General features: G+C 40.9%; 1 protein-coding gene across 1 annotated transcript in view; it reads left to right on the top strand.

The window, feature by feature from the left end:
* LOC129722668 (mucin-5AC) overlaps nucleotides 1–26,810 on the top strand; it is a 190,668-nt gene that overhangs the window by 154,284 nt on the left and 9,574 nt on the right. Inside the window, exon 4 of the mRNA XM_055676308.1 lies at nucleotides 8,428–8,576. Within this exon, the coding sequence (XP_055532283.1) occupies nucleotides 8,428–8,576 (149 nt within the window). The remainder of the gene's footprint in view (nucleotides 1–8,427; nucleotides 8,577–26,810) is intronic.

The raw sequence follows: 26,810 nt of genomic DNA, 5'->3' as shown, positions 1-26,810 counted from the left end.
TCTCGCTTGCGATTGCAAATAAACTTAGTTTGTTCACTACTGTGAGGATAAGAATAATGGTTATAGTCTTCTTCTTATTATTATTCGTTTTTATATATAAAAATGGAATTCCGTAATGCAGTTGATCTTATTCATACTATTCTCTCCGTTTCTGAGGTGTAGAGCAATTACCATAATTTGAAATCGTTGTAAATATAAAATTCAGCAGTTTTTCACATAGAAATCCAGATATCAAAAGAAAACATTTGTTAAAAAGTTACTTCTTACAAAACATCCCTTAGGATTCACCTGTGTCACGCCTACAACCTCGGTCCACGGCAGCTTATCTCCATTTTCTTAGGCGTCACACTTCTCAATTTTTGCCCCACTTGTTCTAACCTCCTAGCTCGTCGCGCGCCTCTACGTCTTGCATAGGCCGAATTTAAGACGAACCTTGTTTTTGCAGTATTTTCTTGATACTGGGCCAGTGCTTCAGAGTCTTCCTCGAGCATTGTCCATGTTTCATGCTTGTAGATGACCAACGGTCTTACAACCGTCTTGTGTTTGGTTGACTTCACACGGGGGCGAAGTTTACCAGATCTCAGGAATTTTGGAGTCCGTAATACGCACGTTTGCGTATTTCTTCGCTGCAGATGTTGTCTGACATTACCAATTATTCGGAGTACACAAATTCTTTAACCACTTCGAACTCATTTTCGTCGATTGCTACGCTGCCTATACGAGCCTATCGCGTATGCTAAGATACTTGGTCTTCAAGTATGCTAAGATACTTGGTCTTCAACGTATCCACCTTCAATCCAACCTTTTCTACTTCACGTTTCAACTCCGTGTACTGTTAAGCAACCGCCTGGAGCGTGTTTTTTTCCTCTGTGTGGACTCATCACTGCGACCAGAGACATTTTGATCTATTGTGATATTAACCAGGTGTTTCCTGTACTCCGCACTTCATATTATTGACAGTATCACTATTGAAGTGAATGATACGCTTTTTTTTATTTATATCCATGCTTGTGTGTGAGAGTTTACCCTTTCATTTCAAGCTTACTGCTCTACTATACCTAGACTCTTTTCTATCCTACCAATGCACAGTGGTCTAAACTCGAAAAATCGTGATCGTTTTAGATTTGACTGTGAAATATTGATTTTATGTACCCAGTGTCTTCAGCAAGTTTATTCCATATAACAAAGCCTTTCTTTTAGCGTTTTCGGTTTTTTGATCAATCCCCATATTTCTTCGAAGGTTGCAGATAGTAGCAAACCAGACTGTATGCATTTGAAAGTTTATCAAAAGAACTGCATTACTCAAGAGAGTTCAACTGTTTCCAGTCGTATCCAACCGAGTACTGAATGAAAGGAAAACACCTCTCAAAATGAGTTTTTTGTCCATAACTTTTTCTGTAATCGTCGAAGCAATTCAAGATGTTCTAAGATTTTAATAATTATACGGGAAAACGTGAATATCAAAATATGACTATTTTCAGAAAAAAACTGGAAATATTTTTCAAACGAATGAAAGTATCAAACCAATATATTCTACAAAAATGCGAGGTTTAGCAGAATGAACAAAATCTTAGAACATCTTGAATTGTTTCGACAATTACAGAAAAAGTTATGGACAAAAAACTCATTTTGAGGGGTGTTTTCCTTCCATTCAGTACTCGGTTGGATACAACTGGAAACAGTTGAACTCTCTTGAGTAATGTAGTTCTTTTGACAAACTTTCAAATGCATACAGTCTGGTTTGCTACTATCTGCAACCTTCGGAGAAATATGGACTCAAAATATGGCTATTTTCAGCAAAAAACTAGAAATATCTTTACAACAAAGGAAAATATCAAACCAATATATTCTACAAAAATGCGGGGTTTAGCATAATGAACAAAATCTTCGAATATATTGAATTGTTTTGACGATTACAGAAAAAGTTATGGATGAAAAACTAATTTTGAGGAGTGTGTTCCTCGTAAAACTGTATTTCGTCATATCAGACGTACAGATAGAAGATTACAATGTTCAGCAATTCTTTTTCTTATAGATTTTCCTACAACTTTGCTGAAGAAAGCAATCTGGTATTTCGAAAATTAAAAAAAAATTGTTTTTATATCTAACTACTAGGGGGATTGATCAAAAAACCGAAAACGCTCAAAGAAAGGCCTTGTTATTTGGAATAAACTTGCTGAAGATAAAATCAATATTTCACAGTTAAATCTAAAACGATCACGATTTTTCGAGTTTAGACCACTGTGCAATGTCGCCAAATTACAATTTACTGAACTGAGGCTACACCTAACGTTCCTCTCTGGCCAGGTTTATTCTAAGAGGGACTTATTATGTCAAGAGGAAGGAGTCTTATCGAAACCTCGTTCCCCGTGCCAATATCACCATTTACAATTCCCTGTAGAGGGTAAATATTTCTGAAATCAGTTTTATTATAAGAAGGACTTATTTTGTCAAGAGGAAGGTGTCTTATCGAACCTCTTTCCTCCTACTAACAACCGCGTCACGATCACAATTCCCAATTCTGGTCAGGGTTATTATAAGTAGGACTTATATTTTTGTCAAGAGGAAGGAGTCTTATCGAAACCTCGTTCCTCCAGCCAAGACCGCGTCATAATCACAATTCCCTGAAGAGAACTACTGTACGTTGCTCAGAACAGTTTAATTATAAGAGGGACTTTTTTGTTAGGATGAGAGTCAGCAAGGGTACTATAGAATTCAGCTTGAAGGAAGGGTATGTAGCCTGAGAATGAACCCATGTTAAAGTCCTTTGACAACCAAATGGCTTGATTCTACTAAGATTCGAACGCACGACCACTCGCTTATCAAAGCGGACTCTGTAACCTTGCGGCTACGAAGCTCTTTTCTGGAACGTGTTAGTCGATGATCTACACGCGCTTCATTGATATAGAATCGCGGGGTTGATAAGAAACATACACACCGTTCGTATTCGTAATACGCGAGCCTCGCGCGCATCATCATTTGATTCCATCACTTGCCGCGAAGACTTAATAACACAAATCTTTCTCTCCGCTTAGTTTTGGTATGACCGTTCAACCGAAGATCCTGCTCGTTGCTTTTATAAAAACGTATCGCAAATCGAGTTCAGTTGACAAATATCGTGATTGATTGAATATCTACACAATGTACACCTATCAAAGCATCGTGTTTTTCGAAGTGCGTTTGCTTTCTCGAGAGTATTCGGGATAGGACATGAACAATTGCTTAAATATTTGGATTCATCACGGTACTTGACATTAAAGATACCTCGTTCGCCTTTGTGTGCTTCATAGTTCGATTACATAGTTCGTCACATACCGCGGTGATACAACCTTTCCTTTCCGTCACAGTCGTGGAGATGCAGAGGTATACTAGGTTTCCGACAACAACGGCTGTTACACATCCTACCTTACAACATCCTTTCCGACCCTAACGTAAAGACGTGGCCGGCGCCGTCATCGGTTTATAAAAAGCGGTAGCTACTGAATTGTTATACACTGAAGTTGGCAAACTAATACCAAGTAGCTATCTACGTGGTTCCTTGTGCAACTTCACTAGCTCAGATCGATCACGGAGGAGCAACAACTCAAGCTCAGCAACCGCCTGGAACGTGCCGTTGGCGAAGCAGATGAACTGGCTGGATTCAAGATCATGCCCCGCATGTTTAAGCTCGCAAATCGCTCGGTTTATAACACCTTTAAGGTCAATATTAAATAGGGGACAAGAAATATCGTCGCCCTGAAGTCCCTTGCAAGTTTCTAACAAGCTTGATAACGCGGCCGTGGCGAGGCGCGCTGCAAATCGCTCTAACTTTCTTCCTATTGCTCAGATCTTTATGAAAATTTGTGAAAATGTTCTCAAGATGTTGTATTTGAAGATAATGCAATAAAAAAATTTCCGGTTTCTTGAAAACTAAAAAAGTATATAACCCCTTAAAGTTCTCGAATAATTATAAAATTGTTACTATAGAACGGATTTTGGTTTCTTTTATCTAGTTGGATAGAGAACAAATAACTCCAGTTTATGAAATCATTTTTTGAAAATTTTTTATAGTGAACTGGTTTTTAATTTTGTTTATTTTTCGTAGCCATTTTTGATTATATTTCAGTCGATCTCGTACCTACAATGATTTAATCCAAACACAGATAACGCACGACAATATAATGTTTTATAGACGAACACTCAGTGGAAAAAAACTGATGAACGACAGATTGGAAGAGAAAACGAAATATTCCTTTGACGTTTGCAGTCTGCAATGTTGAATGAAATTAGCAACTTTAAATAAATGATTTCGGAATCAACCTTATTATCAAAACGATTTTCTCGAGTTTCGTAGTTGCATCAATTTGGCGATTTAGTTTATGTTACACGTGAATAAATGCCTCAATTACGAAAACAATTCCATTTTAAAGACTTTGAGCGTCACTTGGAATAAATGTAGAACTGCGGTTTCACCCTTCGTAATTTGCAAGGCAAGAAACTTCAATATTGCCACAACAACGTAGGTATTTATGGCTTTAAAAAGGGCCAATTGTAATTTTTACTTGGCAGGAGGAATGAACCAGTTTACTTCGAGTTAGTGTACTTCGTAGAGCTTACCCTTCGGATCCAATGTGCTTGGTCAGCTTTCTTGGCAACAACAAACGTTAGGATGTCGAAACTCGACTACTCGCCGCTTGTTTTCGAAGCCATCTTACATATACATTTGACGAATAGCACATATTCACGCCCAACGTTCGAACAGTGTGTAGCGCAGTACGTCCTCTTTTTTCGAATTTCTCCATTCTACATCACACTGCCTGCTTGTTACGTTCGACCTCTCTGTAGGTAGGGGAGGATTGTACAAAACGCACCAGTTAAGCATTTTCGCGATTTACAGCGCTTCAAATCATTTTAAAGTGACATTGAACGTGTAGGATGATTGTAGGATCTATTCATTGTATGTTTATGACGAAGTTTATTATAAAATACTCGATTTCAATGTCTTTTTTGGTAAAAATTACCATTGCCGCCAAACAAGCCCGTGATCAAAACGCACCACAACAAAGGTCAGTATGCTCCAAAGCAGTAGGCTAATATACCACTAGCAGAAATCAGCACGCGAAGTGAGAAGTGATTGAAGTCTCGAAAGTAAAATCAAAGATAATGGGACATGCTCTAAGTTGTCAAGCAATCTCCTGCAAGCTCTTCATAGTGCACACTTTTTTATATGAGAACTGTTGAGAAGCTGGGTTTTTATGAGAAAAGCGAAGAATTTCGTCATGAAAAGCCACATGTGTAAGTATTTTGGGGAATTAATAGCATGGCCCATCTTACCGAACTGGTGCGTCTTGTACGGTTCTCCCTTATTTAGGACAATCAGATAGATTTTTTCGTCATACAGACAGCACTTTTGTTCATCGTCATATCGTTATTCCCCTCATTCGAGTACATTGTCTTAGGGGTGGGCGAAACGGCTCTTTTGCAAGAGCGGCTCTGAACCGCTCACTCACCGTTCCGAACCGACTCATATGAACGGCTCATGGTTCACAATGATTCACGAGCGTTGACAGTTCGTGTTTTCTCGGTAAACTTCGGGTCCGCGCGAACCCATTAGTTCTGGTGCGCTCAAAGAACCGTGGCTCTTTTTCGTGAGCTGTTTGTTCTTTCGCTCTTTCCTAAGAACCGATTCATATGAACGGCTAGTGAGCTGTTCGCTCATCCCTACATTGTCTGGTTGAGGCAAAGTCAAGGGAAAGATAAAGTCTAGTCCATTTCGTGCTGGGCTTCAATTTCTGGTAGGTCGAATTCATTGTCTGCTACGTAATGGAAATTATGCGTCTTGGTGCTGGAGTACCTGGCGACTGCAATGTACAAGCTTTTATCCGGCGTCACTATTGTCCAGGGAGGTGTTCTGCAAAATATCTAAGCAGTTCTGTTCTCAAAGAAAACGGGAAAGAAAGCATAATTCGATTCGTACTTTTGAGGACGACAACATGTTATTGAAGCAGTAGATATGAGTGTTTACCTCTAAATAAAATTTAAAATATTTTTACTAAGCAGGTTAGGTTTTTAGTTAGTTTTTTAGTTAAAGCCACGCTGTTTTGTTTAAACAGTAAAAAGGCACTCCACTTACAACGGTGTTCCAGCAACCTTCAACCTTATTTTCGAATGACTTCAAGTCAATTAAAAAACAAGGTTACCAATCATTTAGTAGATGAGCAACAGTTAGTTATTCTTTGAACAATCTTGTATTCCGAATCCTGGAGGTCCTTTAAGCGTGATGAAGATTCCCCTGGATGTCACGAAGCATCCAGTGCCTGTCAGTAGAACTGCTGGATGGTTAACCTGAATAACGGGACCGGCACACTTTGTCTGCTGTAAACGAAGAATAACAGATGCTTGACAAGCATCAGAAGGTGGTTTCTAATACCTAGGTTTGCGAACCAGAGTTGGCTAAAGGCAATGAACTCCTATTACTTTTCTGTGAAACCTTCCTCTCACTTGCAGGTTTGAGTATGAGGGATTGTTGAGGCATCAAGCTATTGCTAACCATTTACTGAACCTGACCCCCCATGACATAGTTGAACGCTTCACATATATCTTCCTGTTGGTTGCTGCAGAAGTTACTCCTAGTGCTGAATTACGTTTGCTCAATTTCATAATAAAAACCGTTGCTTGAATCCTTTTGGAAAAGTTGGAATTGTGTAAAATTCAGAACACTTATCTTAGTTATTTAACATTGCTCAAAACCAACCCGTTTTTATTGTTCTGAATAACAGTGTCATTCAAATTCAACCTATGGGACATCCCTTTATGCTTCATCACATTAAAACCCAACGAATCATGCCAGTTCCAATTGAACATCGCTGGTCCTTCACACTTCTTCAACCGAACAAAACACGGCGTATAAGGAGTATTCTCGCCGGGGCTCTGCCATTGCGACCGGATATATTGTTTCGAGTGGAAATCTCGCAGGCTCCATCCAACCATTCATCCATCTAGCACATGAATAAATAATTCATCAGCACTTCATTTGGTGAAGACGCGCAGATGCCTGTGAGGCGCAGTCGTTCGTATGACAGTTCACTTGGAAGAAACTCGGTTAGCAGGGGTTTCTTTATCTATTCATCATGCCAGAACGAATTGGCCGCCCCGGTGGTGATGAGGCGATACACAAGTGATGAGACGAAAACGGCCGATGGCAGTCACAGGGAGGATGTTCTTTTGTTTACACAATCTCGGTCCCCACGAGAAATGGAGTCAATTTCTGTTTGCTTTACTACATTAAGCCCTCTTCAATTGTCGAAATCGGTATCGTAATGGTATAATTTGTTTCGACTGCATGTTGTTTGCACCGACAGAGTTTCGGATGGTTAAATCTTATTTCAATTAAAATTCATGTTAACTTTTTGTTAACTATTTAATTCCGCTCTAATGATGGTTTGAAAAAAAAACCTGTATCTAAATTTGCCAACACCAGCATCCTTTTGCTTTAAAAAAATGTCTTGCCAGAGAAAACACAATTGGAAGCAGCTGACTATTACAGTGCAATCAGAACTTGTAGCCTGTCATCTTTTGACTTCGTCCTTACCTTGTCTCTCGGGACTAACCCGTCTACGATTATCTTCCCCAACCGGTCTATTTTAACAGCTCTCCACTAGACCGGGCAACGGCACACGAAGACATAAATTTATGTTATGCGCTTCATATCACTCACAATCCTTTCCTTCGGTCTTTATCTTTATCCACGCCAGCAGCCGCTTCTGACAGAATGCATAATGTATGTCCCATGCTTCCACCAATAGCATTGTTATCACTTCCCGAAACTTTGCGAAATTACCCACGAAAGTGGAAGCCTAATTGATTAGATAAATGGATAGGGACGATGTGTTTATGCCGGTCTCTGTGTTGCTGATAAATAATGGATCAGTGCAAATTAATAAGCACTCAAACCGTTCAGCTTCAGAACGCACTGGAACCGAACCGGCAAAGCTGCGGCTTGGACTGTGACCATCCCAAGCCAGGATTACGGTGGCATTAGTTGCAACCTCGTGCCCAACAACAGATCGGTTACCCTAGCAACGATTGTCTGTGTCGTGAGATGCTGGTACAAATATATGTCGGTCGCTTGGCTGCAGGATCGTTTTTCCCGACAATTTCACATGAATGAATAAATTAGCACAGTGTCCAGCTTCGAAGCTGCTTTCGAGAAGTTTACGAGGCTGTTTTCGGTAGATTGTTTCCGAGCTTTGACGGTGTTTACCGACATCATGTACCTACTGCTGCATTTTTAATATCAGGCATTTACCAGTTTTTTTTTGTCTTCATTCCAAGTGTTGGTATATTCCTTTCAATAATTTCAGAACCATAGTGAATACTCAAGTGCTATTGACAAATGCAATATTGTACAATTAATTTTCTTCTTCTTAATAACAAATTTCATTGCAGTTCACGTCGAAAAACGCAACGAGTACGAATACGACCGTGTCTAGATGTATGCCAAACCGTGGAGCAAAAATGTCCATACATGCTACCGGGAGACCGAGCTCCAGCATATCCAACCCAGTATGCCGGCGAACCGACGTTTCTGTGTCGAGGTAAGTTAGAGCGATATTCTAACTAGAATGTTTGTTCATCACTAGCTGATCCGCTAAACTTCATCCCGCCAAATTTATGTGTTTTTTTTTTTTTTTATTCTCGCTTATTTTCCGTCGGTCTAGTTCCGCCACTGTTGTGGCCAATCACCGACGCCCAGGGAGGCGACTCCGCACCCAGGACCCTAACTCACGACCCGTTTATTAACGGACCGGCGCCAACGGCTTTACTTCCTCATGCGATGGAAGGCGTGATCCCAGAGATTTTTCGCCTCAGAAAATCTCCCGGTGTCGGCTAGGATTGAATCTAGACCAGTTAGGTTGGTTGTGAGTGGATCACGCCACCCCACAACTATCGACACCTATGTCGGCGGTGGGATTCGAACCCAGGCGTCGAGCGTGGTTGGCAGAGACGTTACCAACCACACTAGGCCCCCGCTCAAAAATTTATGTGTTAATTTCAATAATTTTAAACATTACAAATTCATTGATTCCTTGCGAATTGTTTATAGTTTGCGAATGCACGACGATATGATCAAAGTCAAAAGATAAATCGTTTAAAATGATTGGTTTTATCGGAATGACAACATCCTCGACTTTTGGCTTCTGTATATTATCTCAATTCCGGAAATATGCATATTGGGTGGTATTCGGCCATTTTCAGCTGTTTTTCTGGCATCAATCTGAATCAGGAAATACTCATATTGGGTGGTATTCAGTTACTTTGGTTGTTTTCCAGAAACTGAAAGTGGTCATCTTTGAATTCAAAATGGTGTTCAGGGTTCTATGCATCATCTCGATTACGAAAATAAACATATTGAGTAGTATTCGGCCATTTCCGGCTGTTTCCCAACAGATGCCATCTTACAATTCAGAATGGTGTCTGAGGCCAATTTTAAGCTGCTTACATCATTCTGGTTCTGGAGATATTCATATTGGATGGAAATCGGTCATTTTTGGCTGTTTTCCAGAAACCGAAAGTTGCCATCTTACAATTCAAAATGGTTGTAAAAAAACTGTCGTTATAAAGAGACACGTATTTTTCATGTTAACGTATTTGAAAAAAACTCGGTCTTCAAATTGAGCCGAAATTTATCGATACACATTCACGATTCACTTCATTTAGGAAACAAAATACTTGTTAAATCAAATAATTTTGCAGAACTATCTTTCGGTAAATCAATTTCACTGAGCATTTTAGCATACAATAAATCGAAAAACTGAGCGTACGCATTTAGTTAACTTGTTATATTTTAGTTTTTCGAGGTCTCCGAGTTCTTCGATATGCCGCAAACTAGGTTCCGGAACCATTCCCGGAATCGATTCCAAGAACTCAACCAGTAGTGGCTAAAACACGTCCAAATGGTCAAACAGCGATCGCCAACAGTGTTGTTTTTCAAAAACTTAAACTTTGATATGTCGCAAGCAAGATTACGCTACCGTTTTAAATCTAGCCTGTGTCGTTGGAAGGGTACTTACCCCACAGTTCTCCTCGATAAATCTGGAACAACGGAAAATTTCGATGTCTTATGGAAAAGGTTCGATCAAATTCGGTTTAGATCATTCCGCAGGCAGGCGAAAGAATTTACGTTTTTAGGGCTTTAGAGAGGTCAGGTACGCAAGTGTTAATTGATTTTTCTGTATCTCAGTGACGTAGTTAAAGAGAAGGAGATATTACATCAACCTTCATTGTTTTTGAACTGTTTCGTAGTTCATCTTTAAAATTTGTATGCAGAGATTTTTTCGTACCGGACATGCTACTAAGGTATCAATGAATTACTTTACTTTACTTTTATGGCGATCGTTGATCCTATGCCGAATCCAGAATACGCCTCAACAAAACTCGGTCTTGGGCTCTCCAGTCTCCCCTTACATCGGCTGCTCTGTCTTCTTCGTCGACAGCGTTGGCCTCTATCCACCTCTCTGCTAAATATTGTCTTCGCCGGTCGCTCATCCGTGCTACGTGGCTAGCCCACTGTAACCTGCCGTGTTTCACCTGCTGGACAATATTAGCGTATTTGTATACTTCGTACAGCTCGTGATTCATGCGCCTGCGCCACACCCCTTTTTTTAGTTTGCCTTCGTGTATTGATCGCAGGATTCTACGTTTGAAGACCCCAAGCGCTCGTCGATCGGCCTCCTTCCAGGTCCACGATTCATGTCCGTGGAACGCCTCCGCCAAATGTCGTATGGATCTGTAGGCTACGGGACCTAAGCTGGCTACGCAATCCGTAATAAGCCCTATTCGCCGCCGCAATCCGTCTCTTCACCTCGCGGCTCACCTCGTTGTCACATGTCACGTGAGTACCAAGATAAACAAATTCGTCGACCACTTCGAAAGTATCCCCATCCATCTCCACCGCAGCACCAACACCCGTAGAACTACCACGCTCTCTGCCAACCACTACGTAGTTCGTTTGGGCAGTGTTAATGGTGAGTCCAATTCTTGCAGCTTTCCTTTTGAGAGCCGTAAAGTAACTGCTCTACGGTGAACACCAATTATATAAATGTCGTCCACGAAGCCTAGAAGCATGTGGGACTTCGTGATGATGGTGCCGCTCCTCTGCACACCTGCCCTTCGTATTGCACCTTCCAAAGCTATGCTGAACAGCTGGTTAGGGATGTCGGTCGGCTAGCTCCCTCACACGATTGTGATATAGGGTTCGATTCCCGATCGAGTCGAGGATCTTTTCGAGCTGGAAATTTTCTCGACTCAGCACTGGGGCACGGTGTATCGTTGTACTTATCCTACAACATGCTAAATTTGTCAAAAACAATATCGATAACGAATTCTCTCAACTAATCTAGTTGATCAAGAGCGCTATTAGCCCCTAGGCTAAGCGTGCGATATTGTTGTTGTTCTCCTTTTGTCCGATGCTCAGAGCTCCGTAGTAACGTTTAATCACACGACTCACCGTTGACTGCACGGTTCAAAGTTGTTCTCCGATGTATCTTCAGGAGAGTTAAGGCTTTTCCAGGTTCTTGTGCAAAATCAATCCGCTTAGTCGCTTTTCGATCGATGTCTTTTTTTACAGTTTTCGAAAAACTGATAGCGATAAAAATATAGTGTAAACAGTACAATCCAGATAAGTAACTTTCTACAGCATTTTTCCTAGATTAAGTTTGATGTGGGTCACCCTTCATGTGGTAGGTTTCGTTGAAACAGTATATCATGTACTGAAACATAGAGTTGTATTTTGTGGATGCTGAAATATCGTGCGGGGTCTAGGGATGCTATTTATTCAGAATTTCGTTGACTTTGCAGTGGCACAGTGGATAGCCGAAATAAAAGAGATGTCAGTTTCTTCATAAAGTTCTTCATAAGTGCTGCAGAACAACAATCACAGCGTTACACTTGCTTGTGACTAAACTAGAAAAAATCTTTCTCTTTGAAAGAAGTGGCCCTGTACGCATTTCTCGACATTGAAGGAGCTTTCGGGGTTTGAACGGCCGAGAAAGATGACTAAGATAGTACGAGACCCCTCCCTCTTCCCGAAGGGAGGGGTCTTATACAAATGAAACACAAATTCATGCGCTTCTCGAAAACTAATCAAGCAAATGGAACCAAATTTGGCATGTCGATGTTTTTAGGAGTGACAAATATGTCCATATTGGTTCGACACCCTTCCCTTTTCTGGAAGGGAGGGGTTCCAAACAAATGAAACAAAAATTTCGCACAGCTCGAGAACCAATTTACCAAATAGAACCAAATTTGGTATGTAAATGTTTTTAGAGGTAACAAATATGTCCATAATGGTTCACAGAAGAGGGAGGGGTGGTTCCAAACAAAAGAAACACGAGTTACTGCACATCTCGTGAACTAACCAAATAAATGGAAACAAATTCGGCAGGTGAATGATAGGGGTAACAAACATGTCCATAATGTTTACCCTCCTTCTTCTGGAAGAGAGGGGTTCCACACAAATTTCTGCACATCTCAGAAATAATCAAGTAAATGGAACCAAATTTGATATGTTGAGGTTTTTGAGAGTAAGAAAGATTTTCGACTCCAGTCGCCATTGTTAAGTTTAAGATGGAAATTTCCGGTTTCTATCCGGAAAATGTTTACAAATATCATTTTGATATCCAAGATGGAGACTTCTGGTTTCTGAAAAACAGCGGGATATGACCAAATACCACCCAATATGGGCATTTCCGAAATCGTGATGATGCACTGAAGCCACAAAGCGACCTTTGACAACATTTTGATTTGCAAGATAGCAACTTCCGGTTTCTGTAAAAAAGTCAAAAAGTGCCGATTTCCATCCAATATGAGTTACCAGAATGATGCGCAGAAGCTAAAAGTCGATCACAGACACCATTTTGAATTCAACGATGGCGACTTCCGGTGTATGGAAAACAGCCGATAATGACCAAATATCACCAAATCTGGGTGTTTCTTTAATCAGAATGACACTTGGAGGCCAGATATTGTTTCCAAAAACCATTTTGAAATCCAAGTTGGCGACTTCCGGTTTCTGAAAAACAGTGGCAAATGACCAAATACCACCCAATATGGGTATTTCCGAAATCGTAATGATGCACTGAAGTCACAAATCGACCTCAGACAACATTTTGATTCGTAAGATGGCAACTTCCGGTTTCTGGAAAAAAGTGAAAAATGGCCGATTTCCATTCAATACGAGTTTCTCCGCAACCAGAATGATGCACAGAAGCTAAAAATCGATCACAGACACCATTTTGAATTCAAAAATTGTTACTTCCGGTGTCTGAAAAACAGCCTTAAGTGACCGAATACCACCCAATATAAGTATATTTGGAACTAGAATGGTTCAAGGACCTGAAAATTTACTTAGACGCCATTATGAATTGTAAGATGGCAACTTCCAGTTCCTGAAAAACAGCAAAGATGGCCGATTTCCATCCAATATCGACCACAGACACCATTTTGAATTCTAAGATGGCAACTTCTGGTTTCTGGATAGCAGCCAAGTATGACCAAATAACACCCAATACGGGTGTTTCTTAAACCAGAATGACACTCAGAGGCCAGTAATTATCTGAAAAAGCCATTTGAAAATCCAAGATGGCGACTTCCGGTTTCTGAAAAATAGCCCAAAGTGACCAAATACCACCCAATATGAGTGTTTCTTTAACCAGAATGATGCAAGGAGCTAAAAATTGGCAACTTCTGGGAAACAGCCGAAAATAACCCAATTCTACTACATATGGATATTTCCGTAATCGAAATGATGTATAGAAGCCAAGTATTGACTCTAAACACCATTTTGAATTCGAAATTGACCACTTACAGTTGCTGCAAAACAACGAAATTAAGTGAATACCACACAATATGAGTATTTCCGAAATAGAGGTGATGTACAAAAGCCAAGAGTTGAGGATGTTGTCATTCCGTTAGTACCAATCATTTCAAACGATATAAACAAATCGCAAGGAATCAATGAATTTAGAATGTTAAAAATTATGAAATTAAACACAAAAATAGGCGAGACGAAGTTTGCCGGGTCAGCTAGTGCTACATATTTATCTATGACACAAGCCATGAAAAAGAGATATTTTGAAAATTGTATAGTCGAATGGATAGCATGCTCACAAACAGACAAATATCCTCAGAGCTGCCTGGGTCGTCAACTATCGTGACTGCAACTAAAGGTTGCCGGAAAGGGGGGGGGGGTGGGGTCTCTCACCCTCGCTATGGTCATTGGTGGTTGACGACCTTCTAAGGCGCCTTGAGGCAGAAGGGTTTGAAGTTGTGGGCTTTACAGACGACCTTGTTATAGTGGTTCGTGGTAAATTCGACAATGTGATATCAGATAGAATACAACAGGCCTTAAACATTACACGCTCTTGGTGAATGAAAGAAGGCCTGAGCATCAACCCAGCAAAAACATCAATTGTTCCCTTTACAAAAAGAAGAAAACTGCAACTGCAGTCTCTACATCTTAGTGGGGTGGAAATCAAATACACTGAAGTCGTTTTTTACGCGGGGGATACGTGCCGCATAAAAAAAAACCGCGTAAAAAACGCGTAAATTCCGGAATCCGTATAAAAAACCGCGTAAAAAGCAACTTTAGTGTACAGCAAACCAGTTGAGAATCTCGGTGTAATCCTAGATGCTAAATTAACCTGGAACGCATTCTTAGATTCAAGACGACGTATTTTACAGTTCTTTTCCACACGTTTCTATAGGATTAATCAAGAATTTGTCAAAATGAATCATTATATATCTTTTCTAAAAGACGCGAATGACCATTTAAGGTTAAAGCGTCTCAAATAAAAAAAATCGATACGTTAAATTGCTTTATATGTAACCTACACACTAAGATATTATCACTGAGTACGGTAAAATAAATTACCGAGATTTCAACAGCTGAGATCTCGGTAATACATCAAAATACCGAGATTCTGTAAAACCAACAATTGACAACTTGTCAAACTTCAACGAGATTCTCGATAATATTTTACCGGGAAACTAATGAACTACATACAGTTTTATTTACATATATGATTAGGGTTTGCAATCCCAGGAACGATTTCCCGGGAAATAGCTTTTCCCGGGATTCCCGGATCCCGGGAACAGAAATATTGATTCCCGGGATGCCGGGATTCCCGAGTTCCGCAAAAAATTTTGTAAGATTCACTATAGTTCCTTATGCAATAGTGCAATAAAATTAAATACGTCAAACTGATGCGACCTGAAATAAATCATTTCATAAAACTCAAAGTCAGTATAGTATTTCAACGTAAAAATCATCTTTGCATGTTAATTATTTGGCATTCATATGCTCTAAGACTGACTTAGTTTAAATTAGTTTATTTGACACGGCACGATACATTTTCTGTTTTACTGAGCCAAGTACAATTCGTATTAATTCTACGTTAGCAGGGAAAAGAGGAAGGCCTTTTCTTTATTCTCGCGGCCGACTACGAGCTAGTGGGGATTTAAGGTGAGAGGAGGGGAGATACAATTTTGACTTAAAACTATTTTGGAACTTTGTTTTTCAACTGGTAGAGCAATTGTATTCTTGTTTGTTGTGGGTTCAAAATATTTGTGTAAGCATAGATGCGGGCTCTTCGTTTCCGTGTCTTCAGCATAGCATATTTGTATCCTTAATCTGACAAATAGACAAAGAAAATTTTAAATTTTAATGTCAGTCATGTACTGGAGATCACCGCTTCCCAGAATGTCTCTAACGGGTACGTTCGGTTGTTTTCCTCGGGCCCGAAGGGAATCTATAAGCTCGGACCTAACACCACAGTATTCGGTACACGACCAAACAACATGCTCGATGTCATGGTAGCCATCGCCACAAACGCAGTGATTACTGTCTACAAGCCCTATACGAAAGAGATGCGTGTTTAACGTGTAGTGATTGGACATAAGTCTGGACATCACGCGAATGAAGTCCCGACCTACATCCAACCCCTTGAACCATGCTTTCGTCGATACCTTAGGAAAAATGGAATGTAGCCACCGTCCCAGTTCATCTGAGTTCCATGATGATTGCCAACTGTTGAGTGTTCTCTGACGCAAAATGCTATAAAATTCATCATAAGCAATTGGTCTTTCATAAATATCGCCATCAATAGCACCCGCCTTAGCAAAAGAGTCAGCCTTTTCATTACCCGGAATCGAGCAATGAGAAGGGACCCACGCTAAGGTAACCCGGTAATTTTTATCTGTTAAAGCACTTAAAAACCGCCGTATTTTCCCCAGGAAATACGGGGTGTGCTTCACAGGCTTCATCGATCGCAGAGCCTCAATGGCACTGAGACTATCTGTGAAGATGAAGTAGTGGTCTGTGGGTAGGGTTTCGATGATTCCAAGAGAGTACTGAATAGCAGCAAGTTCTGCGACGTACACGGAAGCAGGAGCATCGAGTTTGTAGGAGGCGGTAAAATTTTCGTGGAAAACACCGAAGCCAGTGGACTCATCTAGATTAGATCCGTCAGTGTAAAACCTTTTATCATAACTAACATGTTTTAGTACCGCAGGATTGGAGGCAAGTGAAGGTGATCGCCATCCAAAAACCAGGGAAACCAGCTTCTAATCACAACTCTTATAGGCCGATTGCAATGCTATCCTGTATCCGGAAATTGATGGAAAAAATGATACTCCGTCGTTTAGACCACTGGGTCGAATCAAATGGTCTACTATCAGAAACTCAATTTGGCTTCCGCCGTGCCAAAGGGACGAATGATTGTCTTGCGTTGCTTTCAACAGATATTCAGCTGGCGTATGCTCGTAAAGAACAAATGGCGTCTGCGTTCTTGGACATTAAGGGGGCTTTTGATTCCGTTTCTATTGACATTCTTTCGGGTAAACTTCACCGACAAGGATTTTCTCCAATTTTGAACAATTTTTTGCACAATTTGTTGTCCGAAAAGCACATGCATTTTACGCATGGCGATTTGGCAACTTTTCGCATTAGCTACATGGGTCTTCCCCAGGGCTCATGTTTAAGCCCCCTTCTTTACAACTTTTATGTAAATGACATCGACGAATGTCTGGCAAATTCATGCACGATAAGACAACTTGCAGACGACAGTGTAATCTCTGTTACAGGAGCCAAAGCTGCCGATTTGCAAGGACCATTGCAAGATACCTTGGACAATTTGTCTGCTTGGGCTTTACAGCTAGGTATCGAATTCTCTCCGGAGAAGACTGAGATAGTAGTTTTTTCTAGGAAGCATGAACCTGCTCAGCTTCAAACACAATTAATGGGTAAAACGATTTCTCAGGTTTTGGTACACAAATATCTTGGTGTCTGGTTCGACTCTAAAGGCACCTGGGGTTGTCACGTGAGGTATCTGATGAAAAAATGTCAACAAAGAGTGAATTTTCTTCGTACAATAACCGGACAATGGTGGGGAGCCCATCCAGGAGACCTTATAAGGCTTTACCAAACAACGATATTGTCTGTTATTGAATACGGGTGTTTCTGCTTCCGCTCCGCAGCAAACACACATTTGATCAAACTGGAGCGAATACAATATCGTTGTTTGCGTATCGCCTTAGGTTGCATGCAGTCTACCCATACGATGAGTTTGGAGGTTTTAGCTGGAGTACTACCATTGAAAAACCGCTTCTGGAGCCTGTCTTCTCGTATTCTAATCAAATGTGAGGTCTTGAACCGTCCCGTGATTGAAAATTTTGAAAGGTTAATCGAACTTCATTCTCAAACCCGTTTTATGACATTGTATTTCAATCACATGTCCCAAAATATTAACCCTTCTTCGAATATTCCAAATCGTGTCGACTTATCAAATACTTCTGATTCTACTGTGTTTTTCGATACATCCATGATAGAAGAAACTCGTGGAATCCCGGATCATTTACGCGTGCAGCAGATCCCTAAAATTTTTTCCAATAAATATCGAAACATCAACTGCGACAATATGTTCTACACTGACGGATCACTTCTTGATGGGTCCACTGGCTTCGGTATCTTCAATAACAATTTAACCGTCTCCCATAAGCTCGATAATCCTGCTTCTGTTTACGTCGCAGAATTAGCTGCAATTCAGTACACCCTAGGGATTATCGAAAAAATGCCCACGGACCATTATTTCATCTTTACGGACAGTCTCAGTTCCATTGAGGCTCTCCGATCGATGAAAGATGTTAAGCACTCTCCGTATTTCCTGGGGAAAATACGGGAACATCTGAGTGCTTTATCCGAAAAATCTACTCAGATTACCTTAGCGTGGGTCCCTTCTCACTGCTCGATACCGGGTAATGAGAAAGCGGACTCTTTGGCTAAGGTGGGCGCAACAAACGGTGATATTTATGAAAGACCAATTGCCTTTAATGAATTTTTCGCACTTGTACGTCAGAATACGATCATCAGTTGGCAAAATGCTTGGACCAGAGGGGAATTGGGAAGGTGGTTACATTCCATAATCCCCAAAGTATCGACGAACCCGTGGTTCAAGGGGTTGGATGTAGGTCGGGATTTCATTTGCGTGATGTCCCGGCTTATGTCCAATCACTATAGATTTGACGCGCTCCTCCGTCGTGTTGGGCTCGGGGAAAGTGGTATCTGTGCCTGTGGTGGAGGTTATCACGACATAGAGCATGTGGTTTGGTCATGCCCTGTACACCGTGACGCCAGGTCTAAATTAATAGCTTCCCTGCAGGCCGAGGGTAGACAGCCGGCTGTTCCTGTTCGTGATGTCTTGGCGAGCCGTGACCTATCCTACATGTCCCTTATATACGTTTTCCTGAAATCCATTCACGCCCCAGTCTAGTCCCGTTCCCCTCCGTCTACACCCAACAAAACGACAAGAACACGTTTGAACCTTAAGCACAAAACCAGCAACCAGACCCCGCACAATAGAACCAGGACCCAAGGACTACGAGCCTCTGTCCCAACTCACGACATCGTGGCTCAGCAGAACGAATCCATACATGCCATTCGACGATTATCAGACGACCATTGAACAACAAAACACTGATTGGAAATCCCATGCTAGTTTTAAGTTAGACTTAATTTCAGCTCGTAGTCGGCAGCGAGGATAAAAAATTTGCTTTAGTTTTTAAGTCATCAGATATAATTGGCGCCGTTAAACATTAAATTGTATTTGTGCCGTGTCAAATAAATGTTATGTGAAGAAAAAAAAAAAAAAAAAACTAACATGTTTTAACTTATTCGAAAAAATCTTAGGGATCTCTTGGGGTCGCAATTGATCCGGGATACCAGAAATGTCTTGTTTCATGGTTTCATGATGTCGAAGAATATAGCATTATTAGAAGTATCTAAAAGTGCGACATTGGAGGAATCGTATGAAGAAGGATTAATATCTTGAGCCATATAGTCAAAATATAAAGTCATAAATCTGGATTGAGATTGAAGGTCGACCAACCTCTCGAAATTTTCAATTACTAATGGGTTCATAACTGTGCATCGAATTAGCAACCGGTAAGAGAGATTCCAAAAACGATGTTTCAACGGAAGAATACCCGCTAACACTTCAAGACTCATCGTATGGGTCGACTGCATGCAACCCAAGGCAATACGCAAACAACGATATTGTATTCTCTCTAATTTTATAATGTGCGTGTTCGCGGCGGAGCGAAAGCAGAAACAGCCGTACTCAAGAACTGACAATATCGTTGTTTGGTAAAGCCTTAGAAGGTCTCCTGGGTGGGCTCCCCACCAGGTTCCGGTAATCGTACGAAGAAAATTAATCCTCTGTTGGCATTTTCGTGTCAGATACCTAATATGACAAGCCCAGGTGCATTTAGAGTCGAACCAGACCCCGAGATATTTAGCGACTAAAACCTGAGAGATCGTTTTACCCGTTAGTAGGAGCTGCAGCTGAGCTGGGTTATGCTTCCTAGAAAAAACGACCAACTCAGTTTTCTCCGGAGAGAATTCGATACCCAGCTTAAGAGCCCATTCAGACAAATTGTCTAAGGTATCTTGCAATGGTCCTTGCAGATCGCTAGCCTCGCTACCAGTAATGGATACAACGCTATCGTCTGCAAGTTGCCTTAGCGTGCATGAATTTGCAAGACATTCATCGATGTCATTGACGTAAAAATTATATAAGAGAGGACTTAAACATGAGCCCTGAGGAAGGCCCATGTAACTAATTCGGGAAGTTGTCGAATCGCCATGTGAGAAATACATATGCTTTTCTGACAACAAATTGAGCAAAAAGTTATTCAGATTTAGTGAAAGTCCCTGTGAATGAAGTTTCGCGCTTAAAACTTCTACAGAGACAGAGTCAAAAGCCCCCTTAATATCCAAGAACGCAGAAGCCATTTGCTCTTTTCGAGCAAATGCGAGTTGAATTTCAGTAGAAAGCAACGCTAGGCAATCGTTCGTCCCTTTGCCCCGGCGAAAGCCAAATTGAGTATCTGAAAGTAAACCGTTTGTTTCGACCCATTGTCTAACCGTAAGAGGATCATTTTCTCCATTAATTTCCGGAGGCAAGAGAGCATCGCAATCGGCCTATATGAATTGTGATCAGAGGCAGGTTTCCCGGGTTTCCGAATAGCAATGACTTTTACCTCCCTCCAGTCATGCGGAACAATATTTAGCTCAAGAAACTTGTTGAACAAGTCCAACAAGCGTCTTTTTGCAGAGTCGGGTAGATTCTTCAACAGGTTGAATTTTATTCTATCTAACCCTGGAGCCTTATTGTTGCACGACAGGAGAGCCATTGAAAATTCCAACATTGAAAATGGAGGCTCTTCCGTAGTTACTATAAACGCGTCGCGAAAGGTTTTCTGTTCCGGTACAGAATCCGGACAGACCTTTTTGGCAAAATCGAGTATCCAGCGATCTGAATACTCCTCACTCTCATTCGAAACGTCACGGTTCCGCATGCGCCTGGCGGTATCCCAAAGAGTGCTCATCGCTGTTTCCCTCGACAACGCGTTTACGAACCGCCGCCAGTACCCGCGTTTTTTCGCCTTTACTAAGCTCTTCATCTGCCTGCCCAGTGCCTCGTACTTTCGTAGTAGGTTGACAGTGCCGTACTCCCGGTAGTCCTTATACGCCGCGGACCTTCGCGCGTACAGCTCAGAGCACTCTTTGTCCCACCATTTGTTGGGAGGGCGTTGTCTAATCGTTACCCCGGGTATCGGTTTCGTCTGAGCTTGCGTCGCGGCGTCGATTATCAAGCCAGCTAAGAACGCGTATTCTTCCTCCGGAGGAAGTTCCTCGTGAGTCTCGATAGATTCCGCTGTAATAGACTCATAACGCTTCCAATCAATATTACGTGTAAGGTCGTAGGAAATATTGATTGGGTTCGGGGGAGTTGAACCATTAGCAATTGATATAACGATTGGAAGATGATCACTACCGTGGGGATCGTTGATTACTTTCCACTGGCAATCTAACGCAAGTGATGTCGAGCAGAGGGATAGGTCAAGCACGCTTTCACGTGCTGGAGGATTAGGTACACGTGTCGCTTCCCCAGTATTCAAAAGTGTCATATTGAAGTCGTCGATCAAGTTACAAATTAAAGAAGATCGGTTGTCGTCGTACAGCGACCCCCATAGCGAACAGTGAGAGTTAAAATCTCCCAAAATCAAAAAAGGTGCGGGAAGCAATTCTGCTATATCAAGGAGTTGCTTCTGTTCAATCCGCGCGGATGGGGGAATATATAACGAAACAAGGCAAAGGTCTTTTCCATTCATATTCGTTTGAATGGCAACAACTTCAATATTCGAGATCGAGGGGAGGTTGATTCTGAAAAAAGAATGGCACTTTTTGATCCCTAAAAGTACCCCTCCACCGTGTGAGTCTCGATCTCGACGAATGATGTTAAAATCGTGGAAATTAAGTTGGTCATTTGAATTGAGAAAAGTTTCACAAAGCGCGAACGCATCACAATTGTATGTGTTTATCAAATGTGAAAATAAATCAAATTTGGGGATGATACTTCTGCAGTTCCACTGTAACACAGTGACAAAATTCCTAACCTCTTTCAACGTATTAGTCATCGAAAGATACGATAGCTGAAATGAGGGGCCAAGTTGCTGTGAATTGCTTCAAAAAGGTTTTCACTGTTGTGAGAAGGGCAAGAAGAATGTTTTGAAGGGGATCTGGTATGTTGAATGTTTTAAATATCCAGTCCACAATATCAGAGAATTTTATGAACCCTGTTTCTTTTATGTTTTCTGATCGAGAAATGGGTGCACGAGGGGTTTTTGGTGCCCCAGGAAGCGGTGGGTACTCCTGGTTTGATTTGAAATTAAAACCGGGGGGTACTTGCTTCGGTTTTTCTTCACCGCTTCCTTTTTGTGTTGTCTTATTGGTCATTCTGCTAGGGGTTATCTTACGACCTTTACGAGAAAGATTAGGAGAGTTGAGCATTCTCCTCTTCCTAGATCCCTCAGGCAAGGCATAGGAACACCCTCCGACGGGATCGTCAGATGTACCCTCATCGGTTGGCAAAAAGGAAAAGATGTTTCCTGTCGAGGGTGGCTCAGCCCTCTTAAGCATTTCTGCAAAAGAGCGCTTTGATCGTTCCTTAAGGGAACGCTTAATTTTTTCCTCGCGCTGTTTGTACGCGGGACATGCCGGAAGGTCATGCCAAGTTCCCTCGCAATAAAGACACTTTTCAGTATCCCCACTGCAAGCGTTCTCAGCATGATTGCCTCCGCACTTGCTACAGCGTGCCTTGTTGCAGCAGTAGGTGGCTGTGTGACCTAGCTGCTTACAGTTTTGGCAATGCATGACCCGCGGTACGAACAGGCGTACAGGTAGACGAACCCTGTCCAAGCGGACGTAGTTCGGCAGCGCGGATCCGGCGAATGTTACTCGGAAGGAATCCGAAGGGAGGAATTTCTTCTTCCCTTCTTCGATGGATACTGAATGCAATTGCTTGCAATCCAGTATCTTCACACTTTGCATCAAGGGGTTTTTAAAACAGCCAAATCCATGACGCAAAATGTCATCGACAGTGAGATTCCCCTCGGTAACCACACCGTCGATTTCTACATCCTTGGCAGGGATGTACACGCGATACTCTCTCGTGAAGAGCTCGTAGCCAGCAATTTCGTTTGCTTGCTTCAAGCTACTCACGACAACTCGCAGTTTGTTCGGCCTCACCTTCGTAATCTCGGTTACGGCCGAAAAATGTTTTGCCAGGTCTTTGCCAATTTGAATAATATTCAATGGCTTCTTTATGGGCCGGAAAAAAACAACGTAGGGACCGCCAGCGGCATCTGAGTAAGCTTTTACCCGTACTTCCGGTACTCTTGGTACAGGACTTGGCAAAGGGTGGGCACAGGGGAAGGTAGGGGTGAGCTGATGGGAGAAATTTCAATTTCTTCCCCGTTTGTTTCCACCTCCAGGAAAAGTTGCACCTGCATGTCGTCCATTTTGCGGGAGCGTTACGCTCTACCGCTCACAAACGATAAATATTCGAATAAGGGGGGGGGGGGGGGTTCAAGTAGTTGATGTTAAATTTTAAAAACAATTTTTCAATCTACAATGGATCAAATAAAAAAAAAGACAGTAATACTAATTCTAATAACAATAGTAATAATAATAATAATAATAATTATAGTAATAATATTAATAATAACAATAATAATATCAATAATAATATTAATAATAATATTATAACATAGTAATAATATTGATAATAATAGTAAAAATTCTAAAGGTAATACGTCACCGAACGTCTAAGTCACGACCTCACGGCTGATAGTAGAATTAATCGAGCGTCTCCGCAGAACAAACAATGACGATCCAGCTTCGTGTTGAGACGCAGTGGCCGTGTCCTACACGCGACCTTGTAGATGCCACTTGTAGTTGACTTCCACTCGCTCGATCGTATGATGGTCCGTGCTGCTAGCGGGGTAACAGCGGTGCGGGAGAATTATTCTTGCTGATATATCAGCTGCGTATCGAATCACTGGCGGGGTAGCCTGCCCCTACCAGTGTGCAGATGTTTCTGCCGATATATAACAGGCTATTGTTATCGCGCAGCACAAGAACTAATCGACAAAAAAACACCCGTACGATAACTCGTGTATTGTTATTTTGCGAACTCAAACGGAGATAAACAATTTGCGTCTAATCGAGACGAAAGCAAAACAACCTAAGACTGACTTATTTTAAGTCGTATTGAACTGATTATTCAGTATTCTATCGATTCTTTCCGGTTTGTGGATCGAATAACGAAATAAGGTGGTTAGTAAACCAAAATTCTTCCTCGGAATCTTAAGCTCTAATCAACGGTGATATAAACTCCAAAAGGGTTTGAAATATTGTTCTGTCAATTTGAGACTAGATTTGAGACGCAGTTTATCCATAGAAATCGCAATGACATAGCAAATATTATTAATAAAAAAATAGCGATTAGGTTTGCTACCGCTCAAGTAAATCGTGAATGTTTACTGTAGTGTAAAAAGTATTTTGCTCAAAAACTCCGTACCAAATATAGCAAATATTTTCTTTGTCTAATGCCTGCCTAACACTTAGTTTTCTCTTAAACAAACTGAAAGAATCGGACACCAGTTTTCAATTGAATGTAGCAAGAGCTGTAATCGGTGATTTGAAAGAATTCTAGATTCAGCAGACTTGAGAAAAGTTCTACAGAAGACATATAAATAACATTTTTGGGCATAAAGGAAAATTGTCAGCGGATCTGAAGCAATTGTTTGACGACATGAAAACCCTTAATTCTCCTGTTCTGCAAATGTATGCTAAAAAATCGATCTCGAATTTCTGATGTTATTCAATTCATATTCAAGTGTTTCGTATCTTATTTGTTTTTTGTTCTTCATGCGAATTTAGAATGAAATTGTAAACAATTTTTCGTTGCCTTTTACTGATAAACTTTATTTAAAATCTCATTTTTGCTGAAAAAAGTTTCCCTTCCCGGTTCCCGGGAATTCCCGGGAAATGAGATTTTTCATTCCCGTTTCCCGGGAAATCGATTTCCGGGAATATTGCAAACCCTATATATGATCAATTGTTAATTTTGTCTTCTGTTCAAAGCATTTCTTATTGCTGCCCTAGACATAGATCCCCTAGTAACAACAGTTTTGTTACTTGGGTTTCGTCAATGTGTATACAGTATTGATTATATGTGCTTATCATTTGATTCATAGGTCTGTTAGTAGCATACATTGTTCGTTGAGGAGCCACTTGAAACAAACTTCTGGTTCTAAGTATGCGTGGAGGTACATAAAAGTTCAAGCTCTCCAGTAAGTTTTCTAATTTCACACGATGGCAGATTATGTCGTTTATAAAAGAGACCTTAGCAATTTCTCTTCGTTTTACAAGCGTTTCAATGTTAATTAGCATGCACCGTGATTCATATGTTGGGAGTATCAAAGAACTCCAAACTAGCTTTCTGAGTGCATACAACAAAAGCTGTTTTTGAACTGATACTATTCTTGCTACATGTGTGGGTAGATATGGGCTCCAAACTACAATACAATATTCGAGAACAGGTCTTATAAACGATACATAAAGTGTCTTAATGGTATAGGGGTCTTTAAAATTGTAGCTGAACCTTTTGATGAATCCTAACATACTGAGGGCTTTATTGATCATTGTATTATAGTGTTCCACACATGTACGTTTTGAGTCGGGTATTACGCCTAGGTCTCTAAACTTGTAACTCCTTTGAATCAACTGATTTCCTAAAGTGAAACCGAATTCATGATTGGTGTGTTTTTTCGAGTAGGATATAATGTTGCATTTTTTTAATATTAAGATCCAGTAGACCTTTGGCACACCAATTGAATAAAACGTTAATTTCATCCAGAAAATGTTTTAGATCTACGTTGTTACGTATCTCCATGTACAGTTTCATGTCGTCTGCATAGTTGAGTACTTTGGCGCGTTTCAGTACAAGATTGACATCGTCGACAAGCATAATAAATAATAATGGACCCAAGTGGGAACCCTGTGGAACACCAGAAGTGACTTTAATTGCTGTCGAGGTTTTTCCTTCAAAACAAACAAACTGCGTTCTATTCGTCAAGTACGATTCGATTTAAGCTTAAAAAGTAGCAGCGGAATATCAACTCCATCGAACGCCTTACTAAAGTCAGTGTATAGAGTTACAATGAAGTTATTCCTGTCCATCGCCCCTAAAGAAAAGTTCACAAATTCTAATAGGTTTGTAGAGGAAGATCTACCTTTGAAAAACCCATGTTGGTTATTGGAAATACTATTTTTGACTTGACTGAACATTTTTTGATTTACGATTGCCTCAAACAACTTGGAGATCGACAAGATGATTGCAATTCCTAGATAGTTCTTAATATCTGACCGCTTACCAGACTTAAATATAGGGATCAGAAATGATTCTTTCCAGGCTAGCGGAAAAACGCCTGACTTAAGAGACAGGTTGAAGAGGCAAAAAAGGGGTTTAACAAATGAAGTTGCAAATTTTTAAAGTAATGAGGGCGGTATCTGATCGGGCCCCGGTCCTTTATTGGCATCAAGGACTTCAAGCGACATTAGGATTTCTTGAACAGTAATATTGTCAACTGATACGTCATTTTCTAGTTCTTTTGGGTAAGAAAAATAGTTTATGTCTGGAGTATCCTCTGGTGTTTTATAATTTTTTTGAAAAAATCGCGCGAACTGGTTACAACTATCACCACTATTAGTTCCATCAAAGTCTTCAAATTGCATGCGGGATGGATAATTAGAAGTTCTCATTTTTTCGTTCGCGAAGCTAAAAAACGCTTTCGGATCGGATTTTATGTTGGCTTCTACGTTTGTAATAAAACTCTCATACGCTAAGGATATTTTTACGTCAAGTGCT

The sequence above is a fragment of the Wyeomyia smithii genome, chromosome 2 (genome assembly GCF_029784165.1).
Source record: "Wyeomyia smithii strain HCP4-BCI-WySm-NY-G18 chromosome 2, ASM2978416v1, whole genome shotgun sequence".
Taxonomy (NCBI): domain Eukaryota; kingdom Metazoa; phylum Arthropoda; class Insecta; order Diptera; family Culicidae; genus Wyeomyia; species Wyeomyia smithii.
The sequence above is the reverse complement of the archived record's forward strand: the minus strand, read 5'-3'. Positions and strand labels throughout refer to the sequence as shown.